The following is a 26,252-nucleotide window of genomic DNA, read 5'->3' as shown; positions in this document are numbered from 1 at the left end:
TGTAGAGGCCTGGATGACCAGGCTCTCGGGGTGGGGTGAACGGACAGAAAGCAGGGGTCGCCCGGAGCCGGGCGGTGGCGTCGGGCCACTTTCCGATCCACAGGGAGGCCTGTGGAGGGCTTGGACCAGGTGCCCATCAGAACGTCGGTGAGGGCTTCGTTAAACGGCAGTAGAGTCTCCAAGGAGCTTGCCTGCGGTTTGAGCACCTCAGTGAGGAGGTTAGTCCTCACTGCCGTGACAGGGAGCTCAAGAGCCAAGTCTTTGGCCGCCCTGTTCAACACCACGCTGTAAGCAGCCCCCCTCCTCCGAAGCCACGGAGAGAGGAGAGACGAATCCAGTGTCGGGCGAAGTGTCCAGACTACTGGCCTCCCCCAGCTCTTCTGCCCAGTTCTGGCTCAACTGGCACTGCTGTGCCAGAGGGTCCTCAGACCCCTGCCAGTCCTCCTCCTGATAAGCAGGAAACAATGATGGAGCCAGGTCGTAGGTGAAGGCATCACCCATCGACGCTGGAGACTGCGCTGAGGGGCGCCAGTCCAAAGCCGGACCCGGACCGGGGCTGAAATTCGGGGTCGGCACCAGCGGAGGAGTCGTAAGTCAACTGGCGACGACCCGGATCCAGGCCTGGATCCTGCGGCGTCGGGACCGGAGTCGTCGAGACGGCGCCGGGTCTGGAGCCACCGGCCCGTTAGGGCTCCCAGTCAGACCCGGGGGGCCCGAAGGCGCCTCGGCAGGTTCCGACGGAGGGAAGTGCGACCTCATGGCCGTGAGGAAAGCACTGATCTCCTCCGGCGTCACGTGCAGCCCAGGGACCGGCGGGTATGGAGCTGGACGCGGCGCCTGTGGCTCCGATGGAGCCGCGTGGGCAGTGTCGCCCGAACCACTGGCCGCGTTGCGCGAGCGTCGGGGGGCGCGGGGAGTCAAAAGAGCGATGACGCCTCTTCTACTTCTTTTTTGAATGCCTCGACTTGGAGCCCGACAAGTTGTGGTGACTCGCCGAGCGGCGATGACTGGGGCTCCGCGACGGTCCCTCGTCTTCCTCCTCGACCGGGTCCTCGAGCGGCGCGGAGCCGACTGCCGGTGCTCGAGCAGCTTACGGGACCGCTCCCGTCTAGCCTTTGAGGTCAAGGCCCGGCAGTCGGGGCACAACTTGTCATCATGGTCGGCCCGAGGCAGTACAGGCACCGACAGTGGGGGGTTGGTCACCGACATCAGGCGGTGACAGGCCTCGCAAGGTTTAAAACCAGGCATCCCTATCGGCACCGCGAGATAAAGGTCAACTCGAAATTTGATCAAAAGAGATCAAAAAAGCTAGTAAAAAAATGACTAGAGTACTGCTCTTCCCGGATATGCGCTTGCTGGCGCGAAAAAAAAAAGAACTGACGTCAGCGCGCAAGGGCGGTGTCTAAGTACTCAGACAACGTCATCCCGACGACGGACGCGGAGCCGCAGACGACGCCTAGCAACGCGCAGGGCTACTGCTGACGAAAACTTTCCGGATCCAGTCTGACGCCTGGGGATATTCTAAGGTAAGGAATCTAACACTAACCTGTTTCTTTCAGATATGCTATGCACCATAGTAAGAGAGCACATGGTCTGGTGTCTGCAGGACAACAAGCACAGTAGGTCATTTTATCAGAGTTAAGTATCTGGGTGTTGAGACAAGAATGCACCATTCTGTTTCAGAATGTATGCTTTTGTAATTTAAATCTGGGTCAATCACACAACATAGTACAGTTGGTTAGAATTAAAAACAAATATATATATTTAAGACAGTGAAAGTTGTAAGGAAATAGATGAAAATAACTTACCCCAAGTTCATCTAAAAACATTATCATTCGATGTCTATTATGTTTAATGAATGGATTCACTCCTTCCATGTAGGGTTCCTAAAATGTAAAAATAACATACGCGTCATAATGCTTACATTAAATTTTAGTACAGAAAACGTCTTAAATTGAGATTCATATAGGTTTGCTGAGATGGCATTAACGCTTAATTAATGTTATAGTCGAAGATCTGTATAACAATGTTGCTGGTGGTTGTCACATCATAAGCAACAAATATACTGATTTGCTAAACTTTAAAATTGAGCTATATATGCGGAGTTTATGTTCATCAATTTGAAATGTATGTAGCGATTTTCAGCTCCAGTGTATTTAATACACAGATACATCACTAACAAAACCATTACAGAATATATAGTTACCTCCCTTTAAAGTAGAACTTGCAAAATGAGTCAAATACCACACAGCTAGGCTATATTAAATATATAAAACCAACGTTTTCTTTTCCATCACTTAAATGTTGAAAAAAATACCATGTCGATAAGATAGCCGGAAAAGAATAAAAAAATGTATTAGCAAATGCATCAAATTCGGCTATTCTTTTGCGAAAAGGAACCTCTGGTAGGACTGCGCGCCCTCCGTTGATTGACATCTGCCAGGCAGCCACGTAGGCATCCCTGCACACGTTCACAGCACATTACTGCCTGGATAGCCAAGTCCGGAGAGACTGCTTTTTTGGCTGTTCTGTTCTCCAGGACTTTCTGGTGTGAACTTAGTTTGCAGAACCACCTCCGGGGTTGGCATTGCTGGGGTATCTTTTCTAAGGTAATGAATCTATATCTAATGGTCTCTTTCAGATGAACAAGTTACTTACCTTTGGTAACGATGCATCTGTAAGAGACATACATTTGTTATAGATTCCTTATCGCCCCACCCATCCTCCCCGTTCTGCGAACTGACTTCCAGGGATAGGGACTTCCTTCCAGGGTCCTAGTTTTGTGCAAAGTGGTCCGTGTCTTGCATGGCTCTGCGCTTCTGGTGTGGAAAGTCATGTCAGAACTGACGTCAGTGTCTAAGTAGATACTGCAACGTCATGCCGCGACCCTGACCCCGAGTCAACAGACGCCACCTACCAAGGAACATGGGTACTGCTACAGAAAAACTCTCCGGATCCAGTCTGATGCCTGGAGGTAATTCTAAGGTAAGCAATCTCTAACTAATGTATGTCTCTTACATAAACATCATTACCGAAGGCAAGTAACTTGTTCATTACCAGCAATATATCCACCACACAGCTCGATGCCACATGAGTTGGGACTCCACCTCTGGACATAACGACCAGCACGGTGCATCATACCTTATTATATCCAATGAGTTGTATGGAAAGTAATGAAGATTGCAACAACACTGACAGATATAGCACGTACCATGTTTGCATACCTTGGAATCGAATCAGTAACAGTACTAACTCCTCAGAGGAGGAGGAAGAGCAGAGAGAATCTACAGAAAGATTATGTATCCACCAAAAGAACAAGTTACTTTTTTTTTTTTTTTTTTTAAACAAACGGTATTGAGCCATTATTCAGAGTACATTACATTATACCAAATATTCATGGCATTTTCATTTTGATGTAGCCTTAATCCATCTTTTTCCGTAAGGAAATATATATACTTCAATCTTCGTAACCATCATTTACACAGCATAAAAATTATAATGCAATAAATGTAACATGTGAAATCAGTCATATTGATTATTAATGTCTCCAAAGTACCTTGTCATATATTTGTACTTTTAATCCCTAAACTGAGTTAACTACCCCCACCCTCTCCCTCCCCCCTTCCTGGTCTGGCCGTGTGCCGCCACCTATTCCACCTCATATCCTTGAGAGATCATGGATTCCAACCTATACGTCTGGTGTACTAGGGGCCTTTCCCCGTGGTCTACCCTAATTGTCACTGGCTATGTGACAAATGGTGTATGGAATCAGGAGGAGAATGGATCAAGAAATGTAAGTGGGATATCCAAGTGTGTGAATTCTTCTAACATAATGTCCCATTCCATGGAGATGGGACGTTTTCTCAACCCCCTCGCCTCCTCTCGTCTAAGTGCTGCGCTCTCCGCGCTGCCTCTCCTCTCTCCATATATGCAGTGGGGTGCTCCTTGGGGATTTCCATCTCATTGTAATTGCTCTTATCGCCAATATAAGCGCTAGGTCTAGAAAACACAGATGAACCTTTTGGGCTTTGGTGTGCTTGCGTAGGCCCAATCTGCCCTCTAATATGTTGTCTGTCATTGTGAGATGTGTGATTTATCCCAGCATATTACAAATGTGTCCCCAATATTCCCTAAGGCATGGGCAAGACCATAACATATGAACAAAGCCAGCCACTCCTCCCTACATCTCGGGCAGTAGTTCTGGGCCTCCAGGGACATTCAATGTATCCGCTTTGTGGTTAAATACACTCTGTGGAGAACCATATACTGTATAAACTTAAGTTTGGCATTTCGGGTGACCCGCTTGGAGTGTTCTAAAATGCTTTCCCAAGCTTTGTCTGTGATTACCATGTCTGTAGTTTCTGCCCATTAACCACGGAGATCCGTAAGGCAGATGGAGGCCTGTGTTCGGATGCCGGTATATAGCCACTTAACTAGGTGTTCACCCCTCCCCATGTAATAAAGCAGATGCACCAAGGACATGTTGTGGAGGCTGGCTACGATGGGGTGCCCATGTCGTCCTGATGTAATGCACTATCATTGCATGTAGCAAGTAAAGGCAGTCAGGAGCCCCAGTGGTCCTCACAAATGTATCATGATCTAGGAATACACCATCTCCGAAGAATGAACCTACCTCTGCCACTCCCACCTCTATCCAATCCTGTAACCTAGCCATTGTAAATCTACCACCCATGACTGGCAGCCCCAGTAGTGAGATAATAGACACGTATGGAATTGTGGTCGATGTGTACTGTAGGGCCTTTTCCCAGCATTGCAGTGCCGTGTTTAACAGCTGTAGGCCATCTGAGGGTGTACCCCTTTTTAGATCCTGTGCATTATAGTTTCTTTCTTGTAAGTTCCTGCCTGCCGTCGAGAAAGACAGCCATTGCAATTGGGATCCATTATAATATGCTCGGAAATTAGGGACTCCCAGCCCTCCTCTGTTCGATACCAACAGCAATTTCTTGAGACTTACTCTGCGCCTGCCTCCGCCCTATATAAGTTCCAACAAGATTGTGTCTAGAATGCGAAATGTGGCAGATTGACAAAGAAGTACACTAGACGCTGTAGCATCACCATCTTGGAGATGGCTATCCTCCCTATCGCGGACAGCGGCAAGGATGTTCAGAAGGAAATCCTATGGCGCAGCGAAGCGATGGCCTTCATTAAATTACTTTCTAGTTGGTCCAAAGGAGTCCTGTACACGTGAATGCCCAAATACTTAAATGTATCCAGTGCCACAGGTATCTGATAGGTACCGAATTGGATTACATCTGGACAAAAACCCTCTTAGAAATAAAAGTCATGAGACTTTCCTGCGTTAATTGCCAGCCCTGATATAGCCTCAAAGGCGGAGAAGACGTCAGGGAGCAGGCTGGCCTCGCTCTCCAAGTCACACAAATATATGAGGATGTCGTCTGCATATATTGAGACAAGGTGTGAATCATCCTGTATGGGAATTCCCAAAGCTCCAGATGACAGCCTCAAAGCTATGGCTAGCAGTTCTAACGCAAGCACAAACAGGAGAGGGGAAAATGGGCACCCCTGCCTAATACCTCTGCGTACTGCGTATTCTGGGGAGATATACCTTCCGGTACGTGCCCTTGCAGTAGGTTCAGCATAGAGTAGACGTATCCACTGTAGGAAATCTTGGGGGACACCAAAACGCAACAGGGCTGCAAACATGTACTCCCATGTTATGGAGTCAAATGCCTGACGTAGCTCTAACGCCAGACGTTCCGCCCTGTCATACCCACTGGGAATGGCCCTCATTATATGATGGAGTCTCCTAGTATTGAGTGAAGTGCTACGTGTGGGGAGAAACCAGCATTGATCACTGTGTATAAGAGAGGGGAGAGCAGGGACCAGGCAGATGGCTAGGGCCTTACTAAGGATTTTATATTCGGTAGCCAGTAACGATAGCAGTCTATAGTCGGACATCTCAGTGCTGTCTCGTCCTGGCTTGGGGAGTGACACCACCATAGCTTGCATCGTGGATTGCGGTAGTTTACCGGCTTCCCAAGCCGTCTTATATAACTCCTCAAGTTGAGGTGTTAAAACCTCAGAGTATGTCGCATGAAATTCAACGGGCAGGCCATCTAGGCCCGGGGCTTTATTGCGACTAAGGCCTTTGATCGCTGCTCTTATTTATGTTGGGCGATGGGACCTGAAAGTCTTTTCCGCATAGCCTCCGTGATCTTGGGGAACTGCAAGCCGTCGAAGAAGGCATCTATTAGGCCATCGTTTATATGCGTTGGTGCCGCATACAGAGTACTAAGGTGATTACAAAATGCTTCATTAATCTCTATTTGAGTATGAATCAATCCCTTCTGTGGTGAACAGATACAGGTGACCAAAGACGTTCTTAAGTAATCCCTTAGTATTCGAGCTAGTAATGTTCCGGATTTGTCGGCGTCCGTGTGTTTCAGTTGTGTATATGCCCAGTAATCCATAAGTCTAAGTGTTTCCTGAGTCTCCACATGTTTAATACGAGCCTCCTGGAGAGATGCCCGTTTTTCATCATCTGTCACTGCGGCTGGTTCTAGCCCTGTCATTAGTGTCTCTGTGTCTATAAGTCTTCTGTGTGCTTCCTGGCACACCCCTACAGTAGCACGAATTGCCGAGCCTCGAACCACCACTCTGAACGCATCCCAGTCTATGAGGTTGGAGGAGGCAGTATTCCAGTTGTCTGTGAAGTAGTTGTTAAGGGTGTCTAGTAATGTGATCCGAAAGGGGGCATCCTCTAGGATGTGGGGCCATAGTTTCCATGTCGGTACAGGGGTCGGGACCCTGCCCCATGTCAGAGTAACTTCCACGGGATTGTGGTCTGAGAATGTTTTGGCTAGATATGTCGATTGATGTATTTGTGCATCTATTGAGTGGGAGCAAAGAAATCTATCAAGCCTGGTATGAAGCTGATGGACTGGGGAATAAAAATAATATTCCTTGTGTGTAGGATGGAGCATTCGCCATACATCTATGAAACCCCAACCCCGCATCCAAGTGTTCAGAAGTTGAGCCTGTTTGTGTGTACTGACCCTGGGTAATGGAGGATGGGATCTGTCTAATTCTATGTCTAGGACAGAATTGCAGTCTTCCCCTAGGATCCAGGGAATGGCATCCCACCCAGTCAGGGCTCTGCAAAGACCAGAGAAAAATTTGTCTTGATCGAAATGTGGTGCATATATATAACCAAGGATTACGGGTAGACCATTTAAAGTGCCCTTCAAAAGTATATATCGCCCCAATCATATATGTGTCGATCAACTTCCACTAACGGGACTCCATGGCAGATCCAGATGGTCGCCCCTCTAGCAAAGACCGAATAATTAGTGGTATACAGTCGGTGTCCCCATTATTTCAGTGTTTTCACTGCCTCTGCCTCCATCAGATGGGACTCCTGTAAAAACACATTCTGCGCCCTTCTCCAAAGAAGGTAGGCGTGTACTGTGTGTCAGTTGTTCACAGCTCCTAGCACCCGTACATTCCAGGTCAACAGGTTGTATGAGCCTAAGCCGGTTTGTTTATGAGACATATATTTCTACTCGTGTTGTTCTCCGTGCAGTGCGGAGCCCATGAGCACGTGCAGACCAGGAAATCCCCATCCCTTGCAAACTAACCATATATGGCGCAGCCAACAAACAGTGTTGAATCAAACTAAAAACTAAAACATACAAGAACCATAGAACAGTGCGTGCGCTTTGTAGGGGTTAAGCACCGCTAACCATACAGTTGTCTGTTATTCTGACTACGATTACCTGGGATTAGTTATGGACTTGTGGAATCTTACTGGTCTAGATTACCTATCAAAGTGCAATTAATGGAAAAACATAACAAAACGAATCATATCACCAGCATCATTTACATTGATTAATGCACAATTCAACCAATTCAAGAAAAAAGGATACTTTCTAATGTTTGATATCATGTCCGTGCACAAGCAGTCAGCCCTGTGTGAGGCTAGTGCGGGAAAAGTTCATGACCATCCCTCAGTTGTCAAACAGGCCATCCCCCATTTGGGACGTCGCCGAGGGCAAAAAAGTAATGCTATGTTCTGAGTCCAAGTGTATGGTACTGTCCTCTGAGTCCGTCAAAATCTTTGTATTATCCTCTAAAGAAGGATCAAGCGACTGCTAGCGCCTCCGCTCTATTCGTCATTTTCTGGGCCGGAGTCGGACCTAGTCTTGCAGAGTTCCTCAAGCCTCCTCCCTGGCCTCAGGGTAGCTGTTGTTGTGATTGTACGGGGCTGTGTCTCACCAAGCCAGACAGTCTCTCCTGACTATGTTCCAAGTCCATTACCTCGAGCCATTCTTCCACATTATAGGGGCTGTCAAAGAAATAAGATTTCTTATCGTGCATGACTTTGAACCTGGCTGGGAACAATAGGGCATATTTGAGTTGGGCTGCCAGTAGTTTTTTTTCCACTGCTTGGAAAGAGGTCCGCTGTCGCTGTACCATGATTGTGTAGTCCGGGTACAATGAGATCCGCTGATTTTCAAATTGTATGTTCGTCTTTTCCCTTGCTTTTTGGAGTAGCATGTCTCTGTCCCTGTAATTCAGGATTTTGACAATCAGAGGGTGTGGAGAGGCCCCCACTTTTGGCGTGCCAGTTGGAATCCGGTGCGCCCTCTCCACGCAGAAATATGGGGATAGACCTTCAGGGGTGACATGCTCTCTGAACCATGCGTCCATAAAAACCGCTAGTCTCGCACCTTCGCTTCGTTCCGGCAGTCCAATATCTCGAACGTTATTTCGTTGGTTTCGTCACTCCGCATCCTCAATCCGCTCCTGGAGTCCAGTGACTTGGTGTTGCAGTAGTTTTATTTGCTTCGCCTGTTCCTTGAGTTGGGGGTCGATGCATGTCAATGCCTTCTCGTGATCCCTCACAGTTTCAGCGACCTTTCCATGATCTGCTCGCAGTAGAGTAAGGCCGGTCGTGTGGGCTCCTATATGCTGTTCCATTACCTTCTCGGAGTCCCGGATTTCCTTCAGTATTAAGTCCAGTTTCTCCGAGTGGGACTCAATAGGGTCGGTGGTGGAAGTACCCGGCGCCGGGTCTCTGTCATTAGATTCGGCCCCCCCGCTACCAGGTCAGCATCTAAAACTTTGCCCTTAAGTCTGCCCATAACGAAGTCCAATCAATCGCAAGCTTGGGTACTGGTGCTATGGTCATCTGTCACGAACAGAATGTCCACCTGGTAGTGACCAAGCCTGTGATCTCTACTCCTCACCAGGCAGTAATCCGCTGTTGCCTTAGACTATGGACATTGTCTTTCACCTCCGTGTAACCACCGTCTGTCACACCGTGCCCTAGTCTTCACCACAGCCCAGGGGTTTGTCTCACAGCAGGCCGTCATCTGCGTCACTGCGTTTTGAGCCGCCTCAGCAGTCCTCCCCACACCCTCCAATCGTGTCCCAATCGGCTCTGGTGTAACTCAGCAGATATTAGGAGTGATTTAAGTCGCTCCCCTTAATGTGTGTGGGGAAGGGGGGATCCGCTCACATCGCACAGCCGGGCACCACCACCGAGAAGTCTCCACTGCGCCGTGTCTTCAATCCAGGCCAGCCCCCATACTCTGCTTTCCCGCCGTGTAGCCCTACAGGACGTCGGCAGGCCTCGGAGGGGAAATAGAAGGTGGAAAGGGCCACGAGCTCCCAACCCGATTTACTGCCTCTGCGCCACTCACCGCGCTGTGTTGGTGAGGCGTTTCTCGGCTAACCGCAATTAGTTACTTTTCATTGGAAATGCTCTTTTTGATGAATACTCACAGATTCATCACCTTATAGAAGTCCCCAGTGTTGCAGGGATTCTGCTCAGAAACTGAACTATGCTTGGGCCCGTAGAACATCAGTATATAGGGACTGAGTAACCCTACACCACCAGTACCAATGGGCCCAAATCAAACTATGGTTTAGTGCCTCACTTGCCCTCTAATCCTCCAAAAAAGCCAAGTGATTTGGCACCCCAGAACACAACCCTCTCAGGGATCAAGGTAGCAGGTAATCCTCTTTCGTTCTCTCACTCGTACTTGTCCACAATAAACAAAAAAGAGACATTAAGGAAGCTTACAATATTTATCAAAACTATTGTGCTCTAATATGTAATAAGTGCAGCACAACCAGAAAACGTATGCAGGTCAGTAGTGTCATTAGCATAATTAACAGACCATATATAGTGAAAAGCCCGGTCATATTAGCTGACATTTGCTTCAAACAAACCCTACTATTTAAGAAAAGTGTTATATTATAGATTTCTGGGAGTAGTGACAAACCCCATACCTTGGCATACATAGATGGCTGTTCTACATAGCAGCTGACGCAGCCCTTCCGTCCTTCTGTATATTTTCAAAACAATACTTCCAGGGTTACATGACAAAACATGTGTGCTCAAAAACAGCATCTGGGTTTCTCTATTATGTCTAGGTGCTAGTATCTGACCACAGAGAATAACTAGGAGCAATGTTGTTTGACCTTGTATGGGATGTTCCAATTAAATCCCAGGAAAATAACAAAATACAAAAACGTGCTGATTAGGTGTGAATACAATGTTGCACAAAAACAAGTGCGATATTTTGTACTGTGTGTAAAGCAAAAGTGGTTTACAAGATGTATAATTAGGCTAAAATAGGGAAAACAATAATGGGCTATATAGGGAACACATGGCACCAGACTGGAACCAGAGAATGTTCTCAGCAATTCCCTCATGCACTGGTAATTGGTTTTGTGAGGTTCTGTATCAGGTGTTTCTTGCCTCGGGTGCGACATCAGGGCCCCTACTAGACACCAGTTCCATATCTGTTGCAATATTGGACGCAGAACCTTCAATTATCAGATTGTGCCAGTGTGCAGATCTATAGATTCAAATCTTATTAGCAGGGACTGTAGGAGAGTAGGGTCTGCTTCCTATGGTCACCCCCACTTTTTGCTTTTGCTTTACTGGTTTTCGACTTAGATGTGGCTGTGGGCCTGCTAATCAGACCCACAGCCCAGATGCTCTCTCTCTAAATTCACACCATGTACTCTAGGTACATCCACAATTGGGAATTGGTTCACCGAGTCAGCCCCTGTAGAAGTGTACCCTAGGTACTCAGGGCATAGGTGTAACCAAGGCCTACCAGGGGCTGCAGCATGTATTATGCCACCCCTGGTTAGCCACTCAAACTGACAAAACTGGCTGATCACTCAGCTGGGGAAAGGTTGTGTAATCACCTCTTGCTTAGGTATAGTATTCCTATATCTACCCTTATATAAAGACACACAGTAACCTATAAGTCACTTCTATGGCAGGCCTTAACAATCCTGGAGGCAGAGTGCTTGGTTATGTGTGAGATGGTGCTCTAGCATGAGCTGAGCCTGTCTGCAGCTTGCGGAACCATGTCCTTATAGCTGTTCTATGATTTTGCCATACCATATACTCTTAAGTGCATTATGAACCTCGCGGTTAAATGCTAACTTTGGTTTGGCTTTATCCAAACATGTCGTGTAAGGTGTCATACGCTTTGGAAAACTACCCCCTCGCCAATTCTGGTGACGGGGGTAGCATTCCACCCTTCTAGAGGGAGAAGACATGTTATTGCTGACTATGCCAGTTAAAGTTAACCAGAGCCCCAGCGTCACAAAATGGACGCTGCTGCCACAGACACAAGTCTGACCTCCTAGTGCTGGGAGTCCTTCCAGTCACGGAGGTTTGGACAATAGGTTTCCTGCCTGGAGAGGTGCGAGCACCACCCCGGACAGGACTTTGTGTATTGGGACAGGGAGGGCTGAATTGAATGAGACACTGCCTGGGGCACATTAGGTGCTCCATGAATACCCCAGTTCAAACCGGTTGCTGAGGCACTCCAGCCCCAGCTCTGGCGCAAAAATGGACAAAGGAAAGGGGGTGTAACCACCCCCCTTCCTGGTCCCACCCATAGGAGGGACCTAGAAAGTAATCCAGCCCCTTTTAGTTGTATAAAGGTAGGAGCGGAGTCCTGAGACTTTAGATTAATCCTGGAATTGAGACTTGACACGAAACTCTGGACCTTCGACGTTCTGCTGAAGCTGAAGACTGAAGAATCTTCCTTGTGGCCAAGGAGTGACCACCTTGGGCAACCAGGCACCATCCAGGAAATGAACGGCTTGTTTTGTCGACGCTCACGCCGGGACCCAAGCCTGACAAGACCCACCCTCTCTTCACGACTGCAGCATAGCTGAGATCCGTGGAGGCGACGAGACACTTGGGACCGGACATCTTGAAAAGCCTGCAACTTGCTACCTGTGCAGCTCCTGAGGTATCCTCGAGGCTGTGCACTGGGGATTGAGAAGCCCTGAATCCGAGCTCCACCTGCACCGAAGATCAGCCCTTCACACTCCACGAGTTCTGCGTGGGGCCCTTCTGCTCGTGTTCTGCTCGACGCGTTGTCCGGTTGCTGGCCCGTTGGCTAGTAGCTTCTGTGACGACAATCCTTTTGAACCAACTCGCTGGTCTGGTTGCTCTAGACTGGGCCCTTGCCTCCGTGCAAAGGTGAGGCCCCTCAGACCTTGCTGGTCTGCATCAGAAGCCTTCTTTGAATCCTGCGTGGGTTGCCTTTGCCAAGGCTTGTTGACTCCAGTCCGGCAGTTGACCCCTCCATCTGCGAGAACCTTCGTGAGACAGCTCCTCTCCAGCACCTGGTCATCCTCGACGCCTCCTGGTCCGCGTGGCTATAGAGTCCAGCTTCACGACAGCACCTGATTGCTCCTCGACGTCGTCTGGTTCCTTCCTAGTTCCACCCGGTCACTGGCTAGTGACCCAGACTCTGTCCCCTCTGCTTTCAGGTCTCCTTCATCCTCGATCCACCCGGACATCTTCCTCCTGGTCACCTGCAGCATCTTTCCTCCAGGTATCCATAGGCTTCAAAGGCGAAACCCGAAACAATCTTCACACCTATGCACCCGCTTCCTGTGGGTGAGGTAGCGCGAGTACTTCGGTGCTCCCAAGGGTATTGACTATCCAAGTGTCTAGGTTTTTAGTTGTTTCCTCCTAGCTAAACAGTAAGTGTCCTAAATCTTTCTTTTTCTAGCTTCCAAGTTCCCATTGACTTAACATTGACTCACGCGTGTGTGTAAAGACACTGCACGCGCAGCCTGTGGGCCTCCTACTTCTTAACTAAAGTTCAGATAGTGTAGCCCCAGCGATTCCCTAGGCCCTAGGCCTTTCCCTTTCTCGTGACGTGGTACTCATACCACTTTCTTAATATATGGTTTGCTTCGCCCCTAGGGCCTAACTGTAATTTGTGCAACTTAACGTCATCTGACTAAGTATCTTGTTATGTGCTTTGGCCTCTGATCTCAAAAAGAGTTCAGAGGAGTGTGTTAGTAAATAAATACATATATATTTTATATATATCCTGTGTGGTGTCCTTTCATGTGATATTCAAGGGGTTACATATGGTAAAACAGCTGGCTTTACACGCCCTCAAGAGTCATTTAGCCTAAGACTGTTCTATCCACGCTACCACTAGGATAGCTGGTCTATAAGGTTGACTTACAACCATCACCATAAGGGTTGTTTGGACTGGTGCAAGGTGTTCACTAGAATAGTGAACATCATATACAAGGCTAACTTCTCACAGGCAGTGCCTATATCGGCACCACGCCAGCGCGCTGAACACAGTTCTTGATTACAATATATCTGTAAGAGACATTAGTTAGTGACAGATTCCTTACCTTAGAATATCCCCAGGCGTCAGACTGGATCCAGAAAGTTTTGCTAGCAGTACCCCTGCGCATCAGTAGGTGGTGTCCTGCGTCTCTGCGTCCGTCACTGACGTCGTAAGCGCCGAGATGACATCACGGAGACTGCTAAGGCGCCACCCATGCATGCTGATGTCAGTTCTGTACACAACTTTTCACGCCAGGAACACAGAGCCATGCTTGAAACTGACCATCGGTGCCATGAAACCAGGGCCCTGAAAGGGATGTCCTTAACCCTAGTAATCAGTTCACAGAACGAGGAGGATGGGTGGGGCGGTAAGGAATCTATCACTAACCAAGGTCTCTTATAGATATATCGTTACACAAGTAGTAACTTGTGTATCTGAAAGAGAAACGTTAGTGATAGATTCCTTATCTTAGAATAGATACCCCAGCAATACCAACCCGGTGGTGGGTCTGTGAATAAGATTACACCAGAAAGTCACGGAGAACAGAACGGCCAAAGAAACCGTCCCTCCAGACTTTACTGTCAAAGCAGTAGTGCTTAGTAAACATGAGGCACAGGGTCAGAGCTGATTTGCATATAGCCATTGTCTAACCCAGGGTGGTGTGGAGTGCAAAAAAACGATGGATTTAGGCCCAGATCCTTGTACTGGGGTGAATGTATGACATTGTTCTACATTCTGTCCATCAACTGTGTTTTTTGCAATAGTAAACATGTGCAGCGAGGCCCACGTAGCTGCCTGACAAATGTCCTGCAAGGGAACGCTGCATCCCAAGGCAGTAGTTGCTGCAGTTGCCCTAGTGGAATGGGCAGCAGCCCCACCAGAGGCTCCTTCTTAGCCAACGAGTAACAGGCCTTGATGCAGAGAATGACCCACCGAGTGATGGTCCGTTTGTGGACGGCCGACCTTTTTTTGTGCCCACGTAGCCAACAAAGAGCTGGTCATCCACCCGGAACTGTTGTGTGCAGCTCAGGTAGAAGGAGGATTTTGGGTCCAGACGGTGGAGTCTCTCTTCCTCTCTGGAAGGATGCGGAGGCGGAAAGAAGGTGGGCAAGGTAATGGTCTGCCTGATGTGGAAGGGCGTGACAACCTTCGGCAAGAAAGAAGGACGGGTCCTTAGAACCACCTTGTCCGGATGAAGAGAAAAGACAGGAGGTTTAGAAGAAAGAGCCTGGAGCTCGCTCACTCTTCTGTCAGAGGTGATAGCAACCAAGAAAGCAGTCTTCAAGGTGAGAAGATGCAGAAGACAGTTATGAAGGGGCTCAAAGGGAGCGTACATCAGATACGTCAAGACAATGTTTAAGCCCCATTGAGGCATGATGAACGGCACAGGAGGAAAAGTGTGCGTAATACCTTTCAGAAAACGTTTAACAACCGGGGACTTAAAAAGAGAAGGCTGATCTGGAAGCCGTAGAAAGGCGGAGATGGCTGAAAGATAACCTTTGATAGTGCCCAGAGAAGAGTCCTGCCGGGCCAAGAAAAGAAGGAACAGATGAACTTCAGAAAGAGGGGCAGAAAGGGGAACCACAGGCTTGGCTGTGTAGCATGCCACAAACTTGTTCCACCTGCAGGCATATACCGTTTTCGTGGAGCGACGCTTGGCTGCCAGAATGACATCACAGACTTCGGGAGGAAGATAGAAAGCTGTTAAGTGTCGCCCCTCAATCTACACGCATGGAGGTGGAGACTGGAGAGGAGGACCGTCCCCTGCTGCTGCAACAGAAGATCCTCCCGAAGCGGCAGCCGGATCGTGGGATCGATTGCCATGCCGAGTAGCTCGGGATACCAATATCTTCGTGCCCAATCTGGAGCCACAAGGATGACTTGGGCCCGGTCGCGTCGAATCTTCTTCATCACTCTGGGCAGAAGCGGTATAGGCGGAAAGGCGTACAACAGACTGCAGCTCCACTCGCGACAAAAAGCGTCGCTGAGCGAGTTCCACCATGGAAATTCCAACGCGCAAAACTGATGACATTGTGCGTTCTCTTCGGTGGCAAATAGATCTAAACAAGGCTCTCCCCACTGCTGAAAGAGAACTTGCGCCACGTCCGAGTTCAGACGCCATTCGTGATCCATCAAGCACCGGCATCTGAGCTCGTCCGCCCTGGTGTTCAGAGAACCTGCCAGATGTTGAACCACCAAGGTAATGCCTTGATGTTCCAGCCATGTCCAGAGGCGCATAGCCTCCTGACATAGGGTCCAGGACCCCACCCCACCCTGTTTGTTGCAATACCACATGGCGGTGGTGTTGTCCGTGAACACCTATACCACACTTCCACGGACAGAGGGAAGGAATGCAGGTTGGATAGCCCGTAGCTCCAAAAGGTTGATATGGAGTCGGGACTCCGCCGGAGACCATAGGCCTCTGATCTCCGCCTCTCCCAAAAAGGCACCCCATCCTAGGAGCGACGCGTCCATTACCACTGTGTGCTCCGGTTGGGGAAGGGAGAGGGATCTGCCATTGACCCAATCGCGATTCGCGAGCCACCACCGCAATTGTCATGCAGTGCCCTCCGAGATCTGGACGTGATCCGACATGTTGCCCCAGTGCTGTGCCAACTAGAACTTCAGGTCCCACGGCATAGCCCGCATATGACACCTGGCATGTGGTACTAATGGGATGCAGGAGACCATCAGGCCCAGGAGCCGAAGGGTCATCCTGACCGAAACCCGGAATAGAGGCTGAAAAATCTGAATCATAGCCTGAATATCCCGGATTCGCTGCTCGGGAGGATAAACCCGAAACTGCGTTGAATTCAGAACCGCTCCGATGAAGGGGAGCTTCTGAGAGGGACTCAGGTGCGACTTTGGCACGTTGATTGAGAACCCCAGCAAATGCAAGACCTCGGCCGTAGTCTGGAGGTGGGTGACAACTGCCTGGGGCTAGCCCGTCTTCAACAACCAGTCATTGAGGTAGGGGAGGACTGACACCCCTGACCTGCGCAGATGAGCTGCGACCGCCATCACTTTCGTGAACACCCGAGGGGCACTGGAAAGGCCGAAGGGGAGCACGGCAAACTGAAAATGCTCCTGGCCTACCGTGAACTGCAGGTAACGTAGGTGGGCCGGCAGGACGGGGATGTGAAGATATGCGTCCTGCAAGTCCAACGCTACCATCTAGTATCCAGGGTCGAGGGCAGCCAGGACCTGAGCCAGAGTCAGAATCTTGAATTTCTCCTTCCGGAGGAAGCGATTTACGTTCCGAAGGTCCATGATGGGGCGCAGGCCCCCCCCCATGTCTTTCTTGGGGAACAGAAAGTAGTGGGAATAACAACCACTCCCTACTTCCAAGCCAGGAACGCACTCAATGAACCCCTTGGCCAAGAGGGCTGTGACTTCCTGACACTGAGGTGGCATGGCTGGAGGGAAGGACTGAAAGGGAAGGGAATAACCCCGCGGATGATCTGCAACACCCACTTGTCCAGTGTAATATCGCGCCAGTGGGGGAGGTGGTGGTGGATCCTGCCACCCATCGGGGTGGGGTGCTCCACAAAGCATGGATTAGTAAGGTTAGGAGGTAGAAGCAGTGGAGGCAGAAGTAGACTGACCCCCACGCTGATTCCCAGACCCGCCCCTGCGGAAGCCGCGTCTGCAGCCGCGCTGAGGCTGGTTCTGCACAGGCTTGCTGAAGGAACGTGTCTGAGCGCCCCTGTCGTGTCCAAGAAAGGAACGAAAACCAGGATTGGCCGGGCTCTTTGTAGACAAACCCAAGGACTTGGCCATGGCCTGAGAGTCCTTAAAACGCTCCAATGTACTGTAGGCCTTATTGCCAAACAGGGAGTGCCATCAAAGGGCATGTCTATGACCGAACTCTGGACATCAGGCGAGAACCCAGTAGAACGCAACCAGGCTTGGCGACGCAGCGCCACAGTCGTAGAAATCGCCCTGCCCAACGAGTCAGCGGTGTCCACACCGAATGGCGCACTTAGCCGCATCCTTACCCTCAGCAACTGCTTGGAAAAGAACAGCCTGAACTTCCTCAGGACACTGAGGCAATACCTGAGCCACGGTATCCCACACCGCATGAGAGTATCGGCCTGATAAGCAGGCGGTATTCACTGACTGCAGCCCCAAGCTGGCCGAGGAGAACAACCGCTTACCGAACTGTTCAAGCTTCTTAGAGTCCTTTCCGGCGGAGCCTTGGGAAAAGCACTCTGCGACGTCAAGGCTTGGATAACCCGACTCTCAGGCGTCAGATGGGTGGTGAGGACGTTAGGGTCACCAGGTGCCGGGCAGCTAAACCTGGCGACATTCTTATCCACAGGGGCCCCTGTGGCCGGCCGCGACCAAGTACCAAACACGACGTCGGTGAAGGGAAGCAGCGGCTCCGCCGAGGCTGGATCCGCAGGCGGCGCCGGCAGGTCAACAGGATCTGGACGCGGGGCCCGAAGGCGCACTGGCAGGAGCCCGAGGCCTAAAAACCAGACTCTCAAGCGTCTGATGGGTGGTGAGGACGTTAGGGTCACCAGTTGCCGGGCGGCTACCCCTGGCGACATTCTTATCCACAGGGGCCCCTGTGGCCGGCCGCGACCAAGTACCAAACAGGTCGTCGGTGAATGGAAGCAGCGGCTCCGCTGAGGCTGGATCCGCAGGCAGGGCAGGCGGCGCGTCAACAGGATCTGGACGTGGGGCCCGAAGGCTCACCGGCAGGAGCCGAGGCCTAAAAAGGCAGTCCATGGTGGCAAGAAACTCTTGCACCTGTTCGGAAAGTCGCCGACAGATCCGGGAAAGGTGGGTAGACCGCGGGACTCCCAGGCTCCAAGGGAGCCGCAGGGGCAGAACCCCTGTCCCCCTCGTCCGCCTCCGGAGAGCGACGGGGGGGCGTCGGAGAGCGAACACGCTTCTTCGACTTCTTCTTATGTCATCGTTTACCGCATCCGAGGGCGAAGATTTGGAGCCCGAGGAGAGACTACTGCGGCCCTGCGAGCGGTCCCTGGACTCGGAGCAGCATCGGGACGAGTGCCGGACCTCCAGTAGCTTTCTGCGCTGCTCCCTCAAGGTCTTCGGGCCATAGCCCGACAGTCCCGACAAGCCCTGGAGTGGTGTCTGTTTCCAGGCAGTAGAGGCAAACATCATGGGGGTCCGCCAACGACATATTGCGACCGCAGGCCCCACAGGACTTAAAGCGAGGCATCCCTATGTGCACCAGGAGAAAAAAGGGAAGACAAAAGTCTCAAAAGAGTAGTCAAAAAGTGATTAAGGTATGTGCTCTATACGGATCTGCGCTTGCTGGCGCAGAAAAATTAAGAACTGATGTCAGCGAGCATGGGTGGCGCCCAAGTAGTCTCCGTGACACCATCTCGGCGCTTACAACGCCAGCGATGGACGCGGAGCTGCAGGACGCCACCTACTGACGCGCAGGGGTACTGCTAGCAAAACTTTCTGGATCCAGTCTGCTCCTGGGGACATTCTAAGGTAAGGAATCTATCGCTAATGTGTCTCTTTCAGATTGTTTTTCCACACCAGAAGCACAGAGCCAAGATGATAAGGAATGACCAGTGTACCAGGTGACGTCCTGAAGGATCTCTGCACTTGGGAATTATAAACAGTACACAGAACGGTGAGGATAGGATGGTCGGTAAGGAATCTGCGGCTAGACAGTATCAGATAAGCTGTTACAGAAGGTGTGTAACTTATTCGTCTGCTAAAGATTCCTAGCCGCAGATTCCTTACGTTAGGTTAGATACCAAAGCGTCTCTCCCGGGAGGCGGGATCTGCAGACTATTCATACTTAAAAGGCCAAGAGGACCAGACTGGCAAATGGCCGATCTCTCTAGGTCTGACTATCTAGGCAGTAGTGATTGGCAAATGTGCGCAGTGATGCCCATGTGGCCGCCTGACAGATGCCCAGTACTGGGACTTCTCTAGCTAACACAGAAGTGGCCACAGCTTTAGCTCTGGTGGAATGAGCTCTCAAGACCTCAGGGGAACTACAGGCAAGGCTGCAGACAAAGGGTTAATAGATTTGGTTACACATCAAGCCAAATTAGTCCCATCTGGAAGTGTAAATCATGTAGTGGAGGGGCACCTGGTTGCCACATGACATCATGCACTTCGGGAGGGACGTCAAACACTCTCAACTGTTGGACAGGTTCGGGTGCAGAACCCTGCCCTTCTGCAACAGGAGATCCTCCTAAAGGGGCAGCCAGATCGGAGGACAGGCGCTCATGCTCGAGTTCGGGATACCAAACTCTCCTTGCCCAATCCAGGGCCACTAAGATAACTTGGGCCCAGTTGAACAAGTTACTTTATATCTGTAAGAAACATTACTAGTGATGAATTCCTTACCTTAGAATTACCCCCAGGCGTCAGACTGGATCCGGAAAGTTTTCGTCAGCAGTACCCCTGCGCGGCGGTAGGTAGCATTGTGCGGCTCCGCGTCCGTAGTTGGCGTTGAGGTCGCCGAAATGATGTCGCGGGCGCTACTTAGACACCGCCCACGAGCGCGGACGGCAGTTCTGTACAAGACTTTCCGCGCAAGTAACGCAAAGCCATGCAAGAAACTGACCACTGGTGCATTGAAACTAGGGCCCTGAAAGGGATTACCTTAACCCTAGAAATTAGTTTGCAGACAGGGAGGATGGGCGGGGAGGTAAGGAATCTATCACTACTAATGTTTCTTACAGATACAGAACCAAGATCACACCAGAAAGTCATGCATAACAGAACGGCCAAAGAAGCCGTCTCTCCGGACTTGGCCGTTCAGGCAGTAGAGCTTAAAAGTGTGCAACGAGGCCCACGTAGCTGCCTGAGGGATGTCTTGCAGTGGGACACCACGTCCCAATGTAGTAGTGGCTGTAGTAGCTCTGGTGGAATGAGCACGCAGCTCCACCAGAGGTTCCTTTTTAGCCAACGAGTAACACTTTGATGCACAAGACGACCCAGCGGGAGATAGTCTTCTTGTGTACTGCCCGACCTTTCTTTGTGCCAACATAGCCAACAAAGAGTTGGTCATCCACCCGGAACTGTTGTGTGCGGTTGAGATAAAATGAGATCGCACGCTTTGGTTCCAGACGGTGGAGCCTCTCTTCCTCCCTGGGAGGATGTGGAGGTGGAAATAAGGTGAGCAAGGTAATAGTCTGCCCAATGTGAAAGGCTGTAACAACTTTTGGCAAAAAGGAAGGACGGGGCCTGAGCACAACCTTGTCCGGATGGACTGATAGGAAAGGAGGCTTACAAGAAAGAGCCTGGAGCTCACTCACTCACATAGCAGAGGTGATGGCCACCAAGAAGGCAGTCTTCAAGGTCAAGAGACGAAGAGGACAGTTGCGAAGGGGCTCAAATGGGGGGCACATCAAGTATGTAAGACCAGGTTCAGGTCCCACTGAGGCATCACAAAAGGAATAGGAGGAAAAAGGTGTGAAATGCCTTTGAGAAATCTATTTACAACAGGGGACTTGAAAAGAGAGGGCTGATCAGGGAGCCTGAGAAAGGCGGAAATAGCAGAAAGATATCCCTTGATAGTGCCCAGAGCAGAGCCCTGCTGGGCCAAGGATAGGAGAAAAAGAAGAACCTCAGAAAGAGGGGCCGCAAGGGCATCCACAGCCTGTGCTGTGCACCAGGCCACAAATTTGTTCCATCGGCATTACAGACTTCGGGAGGAAGGTCGAAAGCCGTCAACTGTCACCGCTCAATCTCCACACATGGAGGTGGAGGCTGGACAGGTTCGGATGGAGGACCGTCCCCTGCTGCTGCAACAGAAAATCCTCCAGAAGAGGCAGACAGATCTTGGCATCGATGCTCATACTGAGTAGCTCGGGATACCATAATCTTCTAGCCCAGTCCGGAGCCACAAGAATAACTTGGGCCCGGTCGCACCTGATCTTCTTCTGCACTCTGGGCAGAAGTGGCATGGGCGGAAAAGCAGACAGTAGAACGCAGCTCCACTCGAGACGAAAAGAGTCTCCGAATGAGTGCTGCCTTGGAAATTCAAACGCGCAGAACTGATGACACTGTGCGATCTCTTCGGTGGCGAATAGATCTAACCAAGGCTCTCCCCACTGCTGAAAGAGACCTTGCACCACCTCCGATTGTAGACGCCATTCGTGATCCATCATGCACCTGCGGCTGAGTTTGTCCGCCCTGGCGTTCAGAGAGCCTGCCAGGTGTTGAACCACCAGGTAAACGCCTTGATGTTCCAGCCATGTCCAGAGAAGTAGAGCCTCCTGACGTAGAGTCCACGACCCTACCCCGCCCAGTTTGCTGCAGTACTACATGGTGGTGGTGTTGTCTGTGAACACCTGCACTACTCTCACCTTGACAGAGGGAAGGAATGCTTTCAGAGCAAGAAGGGACGCTTCCGTCACCATTGTAAACTCCGGTTTGGGAAGGGAGAGGGTTCCATCGTCGACCTAATGCCGGTTTATGAGTCACCACTGCAACTGTCGTGCAGTGCCCTCCGAGATCTGGACGTGATCGGACAGGTTCCCCTGATGCTGCGCCCACTGGAACTTCAGGTCACACTGAAGAGCCCGCATATGCCATCTGGCATGATCGATCAACAGGATACAGGAGACAATGAGGCACAGCAGCCTCAGATTCACTCTGACCGAAACTCCAGATAAGGGCTGAAAGATCGGAATCAGAGCCCAAATCCTGGACTCGCTGTTTGGGAGGGTGACCCGAAACCGCGACGTGTCCAGAACCGCTCCGATAAAGAGGAGCTTCTTAAAGGGAATCAGGTGCGACTTCGGCATGTTGATAGAAAGCCCCAGCAAATGCAGGAGGTCGGCCGTAGTCTGGAAGTGGGAGACGACTGTCTGGGGCATACCCGCCTTCAACAACCAGTCGTCGAGATAGGGGAAGACTGAAACCCAGAAACTGCGCAGATGAGCTGCGACCACCGCCATCACTTTCATGAACCCCGAGGGGTGCTGGTAAGGCCAAAAGGGAGCACAGTGAACTGAAAATGCTTGTGGTCTTCCATGAACCCTCTCTTTATACTCAAATCCCTCAAGATGAGGCGTTGCAGGTCTTAGAAATATATCTTGAACAACGGGAAAGACCGCACAGAGTCCCTACTTCATTCATTCTATCACTAGCTGAAATCACGTTACGCAGCAACTACTTCAAATTTGAAAATGCGTTCTTTGTCCAAATAAAGGGCATCGCCATGGGTTGCCCATACGCACCTGAGATGGCGGTACTTTATATGGCACAATATGAACAGAGGTTCATATACAATAACAATCCATTTGTTGGCCACATAAGTCAATGGCTTAGATACATTGACGACGTCTGGCTCCTGTGGCAGGGGAGCCAGACTGAACTTGACCATTTCTACAATTGGCTAAACTCCAGACATAGAGACATCAGTTTCTCTATTGAATCAAGCAAAAGCAAAATGACTTTCCTGGACATCACAGTAGGCGTCAGCGAGGACATCCTAACAACTACCTTACATAAAAAAGCCACGGATAGGAATACCATCCTCCATTTCAAAAGCTCGCATCCACAGAGCTTGAAAGAAAACCTCCCTTTAAGGCAAATGTTAAGAATACGGAGAAACTGCACGGATATGGCAGATTTCGAACAACATGCTACTAATTTTTGCGCTGAAATGGCGGAAAGGGGTTACCCCAAAAAACTCCTTAAGCATTCGAAAAAACGGGCCAAATTCACCCCGCGGGAGAATCTCCTTCAAAAGAAAGAAAGAAATGAATTGAATGAACTTGTGTGTGTCACGACTTATGGATCACACACAAATCATTTCAAACGCATTATTCTGAAGAATTGGCATTTATTGGAAGATTTGGAACATCCTCTAAAGAAACCCATTTTCGCCATGCGCAAAAATAAGAGCATTGGGCAACATTTGATTAGAGCTGACAGCTATATTCCAAAACAAAAAAGTGATCTGATATCACAGTGGAACCTAAAACCAATAAGCGGGCACCACAAGTGTGGCAATTGTGTATCGTGTTCGACCACCTTGGAAGGAAATACATTTGACCATGACGGGGTCAGATGGAAACATGAAATGTTTACAAATTGTAGGACCAAGAATGTCATCTACGCCGTGGTATGTCCCTGCAACAGAGTTTACATAGGGAAAACGAGTCAAGCAGTAAATGTACGGATCACACAACACCGTTCCAGGATAAAGAAAAAAGTAACTTCTGCACCCATGGTAGAACATTTTATGAATAACAACCATGGTGAAAGTGATTTCAAATGGACTGTACTGACATGGGTAGACCCCAAACATTGCTCACAAGATATCGAGGCCGCACTCTTACGCAAAGAGGCGTATCTCATCATGAAATTCAACAGTGTAAACAATGGGCTAAATGTATTGAGTGAAGTCAATAGGATATAAACGGCTCCACCGTTTTCACTACAAATTGCTCCCTGCATACAAACTACTAGTCCCACAATCCTTAGCGCCACCATTCCAAGCCCCTACACACGCAGATTGGCCAGCGGCCCCATGTGACCTCCGGGTGTTTGTTCAGAATTACACTTGCGGAAGCGTACCGCCTTTCCTTTTCCAAACTTGGTAGACACCGCGGCAAATCAAGGACTCACGGTGAGACCCACTTCCTCCTTTGCGCATACACACGCGCTGCCGCGCATGAGGGAGTCTTTAGTAATTCTGTACTCGTTGCTTTTAGGATTCATTCCGGCATTCTGTTATTAACTGTGCCCGCACATTAGATGTTGAACACAACGCACCGGGGGTCTAAATCATTGGACTGCTAACGGAAACAACTCCTCCTCGCAAACAACCGCGAACCAAGTAAGAAATCCTAGTTTTTCATTCCGGGCTTTGATAGGGACTCACATAATTTGTGGCTAAGAATACACATTAATTCTCGTTTGTAGATCGTTTTGAGGGACAGAACATTGGGACCGAAATTACTTTCCTCCACCTCGAGTTCTGAGCGGACGCATCAGATTCGAAGGTATTTTTTCTGCCAAAATTTACACCACTACCTTTGAGTAGTGCAAGCCCTCGGTTACAATATAATCATTGATTCCAAAAACGTTGCTCCCTTGCAGGTTGACATTCACGGTGCATGAGGACTATTCTCTAATATGACGTAGTGACCAAAACCATTGGTTGCATGAGGTATGTTGCACCTTCGGGTGTATTCATTGGGACAAAGCTATTTGCACTAATTATGTAAGGCTTATCACCCTAAAATTATCCCCTTTTTCTCTCTCTTTTTTCAAACAGTATCTGCGGATATTTTTCCACGCCCTGATGAGAATCCAATGATTCACACATTGGGATTCGAAACGCGTCGGCAATAAGTCATTGCGCTTGTCCAAATTTATTTTTGGGTTCCCATTCCTGTGCTTATATAAAATATTCCTCTGTAATGACATGGTAACAGGAAATTGGGCCTTTTCATGAATAAGACTCAAACCCACCTTTATCCATTTTGTCAAACACACCTTGATGATACTGTTTTCTCCTTACTGTTTCAAAATAATTGTTTATTACTGTTATAATTTGATTGCACATTTGCACTGTTTTCAATTTATTGATTGTATATAATGTTTCTCTGCTTTTCCCTGAAAAAATGTGTTTGCTCAATGTGAAGTTGACTATGTATCTTTCCTTGTTTTCTTAAAATAATCAAAACAGAAAAAGCTTGAAAGTAAATGACATAAATTAAATGTCTGAGTTAACTAATTGATGTGGTTTTCTCTTTGCTGTACATTAATGTATGCTTATAAGAGGCATAGGTAAACCCCCTTTTTCTTGGTATTACACAACACCAGAGCATAACTTGCGCCCTCCTCCGTAGCCACGGTAGGAGGAGACAGCATGCCAAGTTCTGGTGAGGTATCCAGACCACTGGCTTCCACCAACTCCTCTGTCCAGTCCTGTTCATACTCACAATCAGCTGCAAGAGGGTCCTCAGAAACCTCCCTGTCCTTCCATTCCTCCTCAGGCCGTTCCACAGGCCTAAATTAAGGAGCAGGGACATGGGGATAGAAATCCCTGAGCAACGTCGAGAAAGGCATTGACCGAAGCTGTGTCCCCTTTGGGGCTTAAATCGAGGTCGACGTCGTCCCGAGGAGCGGGCGACGTTGGAAGTGATGCCAGAGGGGTCGACGTTGGTGGAGGTGTTATGAGGTCAACCGACTACGACCGGGATCCAGGCATGGATCAATGGAGGTCCTGTGGCGCTGGGGCTGAAGCTAGCAGCGTCGCCGGGGCGGGAGCCGCTGGTGATGGAAGGTGAGGACCCCCAGTCGGGACCGAGGGGCCCCAAGGCACACCAGCTGAACTTCCGCAGGCCCAAAGAGGCGAACCATGGCCGACAGGAACTCCTGTATCTGGGCCGGGGTCGCCGACGGACCCGGAAAGGGTGAGTAGGCCGGCGGCAACACCACTGGCTTCGCCGGAGCCACGGGGGAGGCACCACCCGCACCCTCAGCAGCGTCGCGCGACAGGCGAGGGGAAGTCGGAGAACAATGACGCTTCGCTTTACCTGACCCCAAGTGCGAATACTTGGATCCTGAGGATCGATGATGATGATGATGATGATGATGATGATTCCGCGCCCGGTCCCTCGACCTCTCACGGGACCGGGACCTCAAACGGCACGGAGCCGA

General features: G+C 49.8%; 1 protein-coding gene across 2 annotated transcripts in view; it reads right to left on the bottom strand.

Annotated features, from left to right (window-relative positions):
* RASA1 (RAS p21 protein activator 1) overlaps window positions 1–26,252 on the bottom strand; it is a 1,157,575-nt gene that overhangs the window by 177,805 nt on the left and 953,518 nt on the right. For both annotated transcript variants that reach the window (XM_078675333.1, XM_078675334.1), the window contains exon 23: window positions 1,809–1,886. In XM_078675333.1, the coding sequence (XP_078531459.1) occupies window positions 1,809–1,886 (78 nt within the window). The remainder of the gene's footprint in view (window positions 1–1,808; window positions 1,887–26,252) is intronic.

The sequence above is a fragment of the Lissotriton helveticus genome, chromosome 2_1, assembly GCF_964261635.1.
Source record: "Lissotriton helveticus chromosome 2_1, aLisHel1.1, whole genome shotgun sequence".
Taxonomy (NCBI): Eukaryota; Metazoa; Chordata; class Amphibia; order Caudata; family Salamandridae; genus Lissotriton; species Lissotriton helveticus.
The sequence above is the reverse complement of the archived record's forward strand: the minus strand, read 5'-3'. Positions and strand labels throughout refer to the sequence as shown.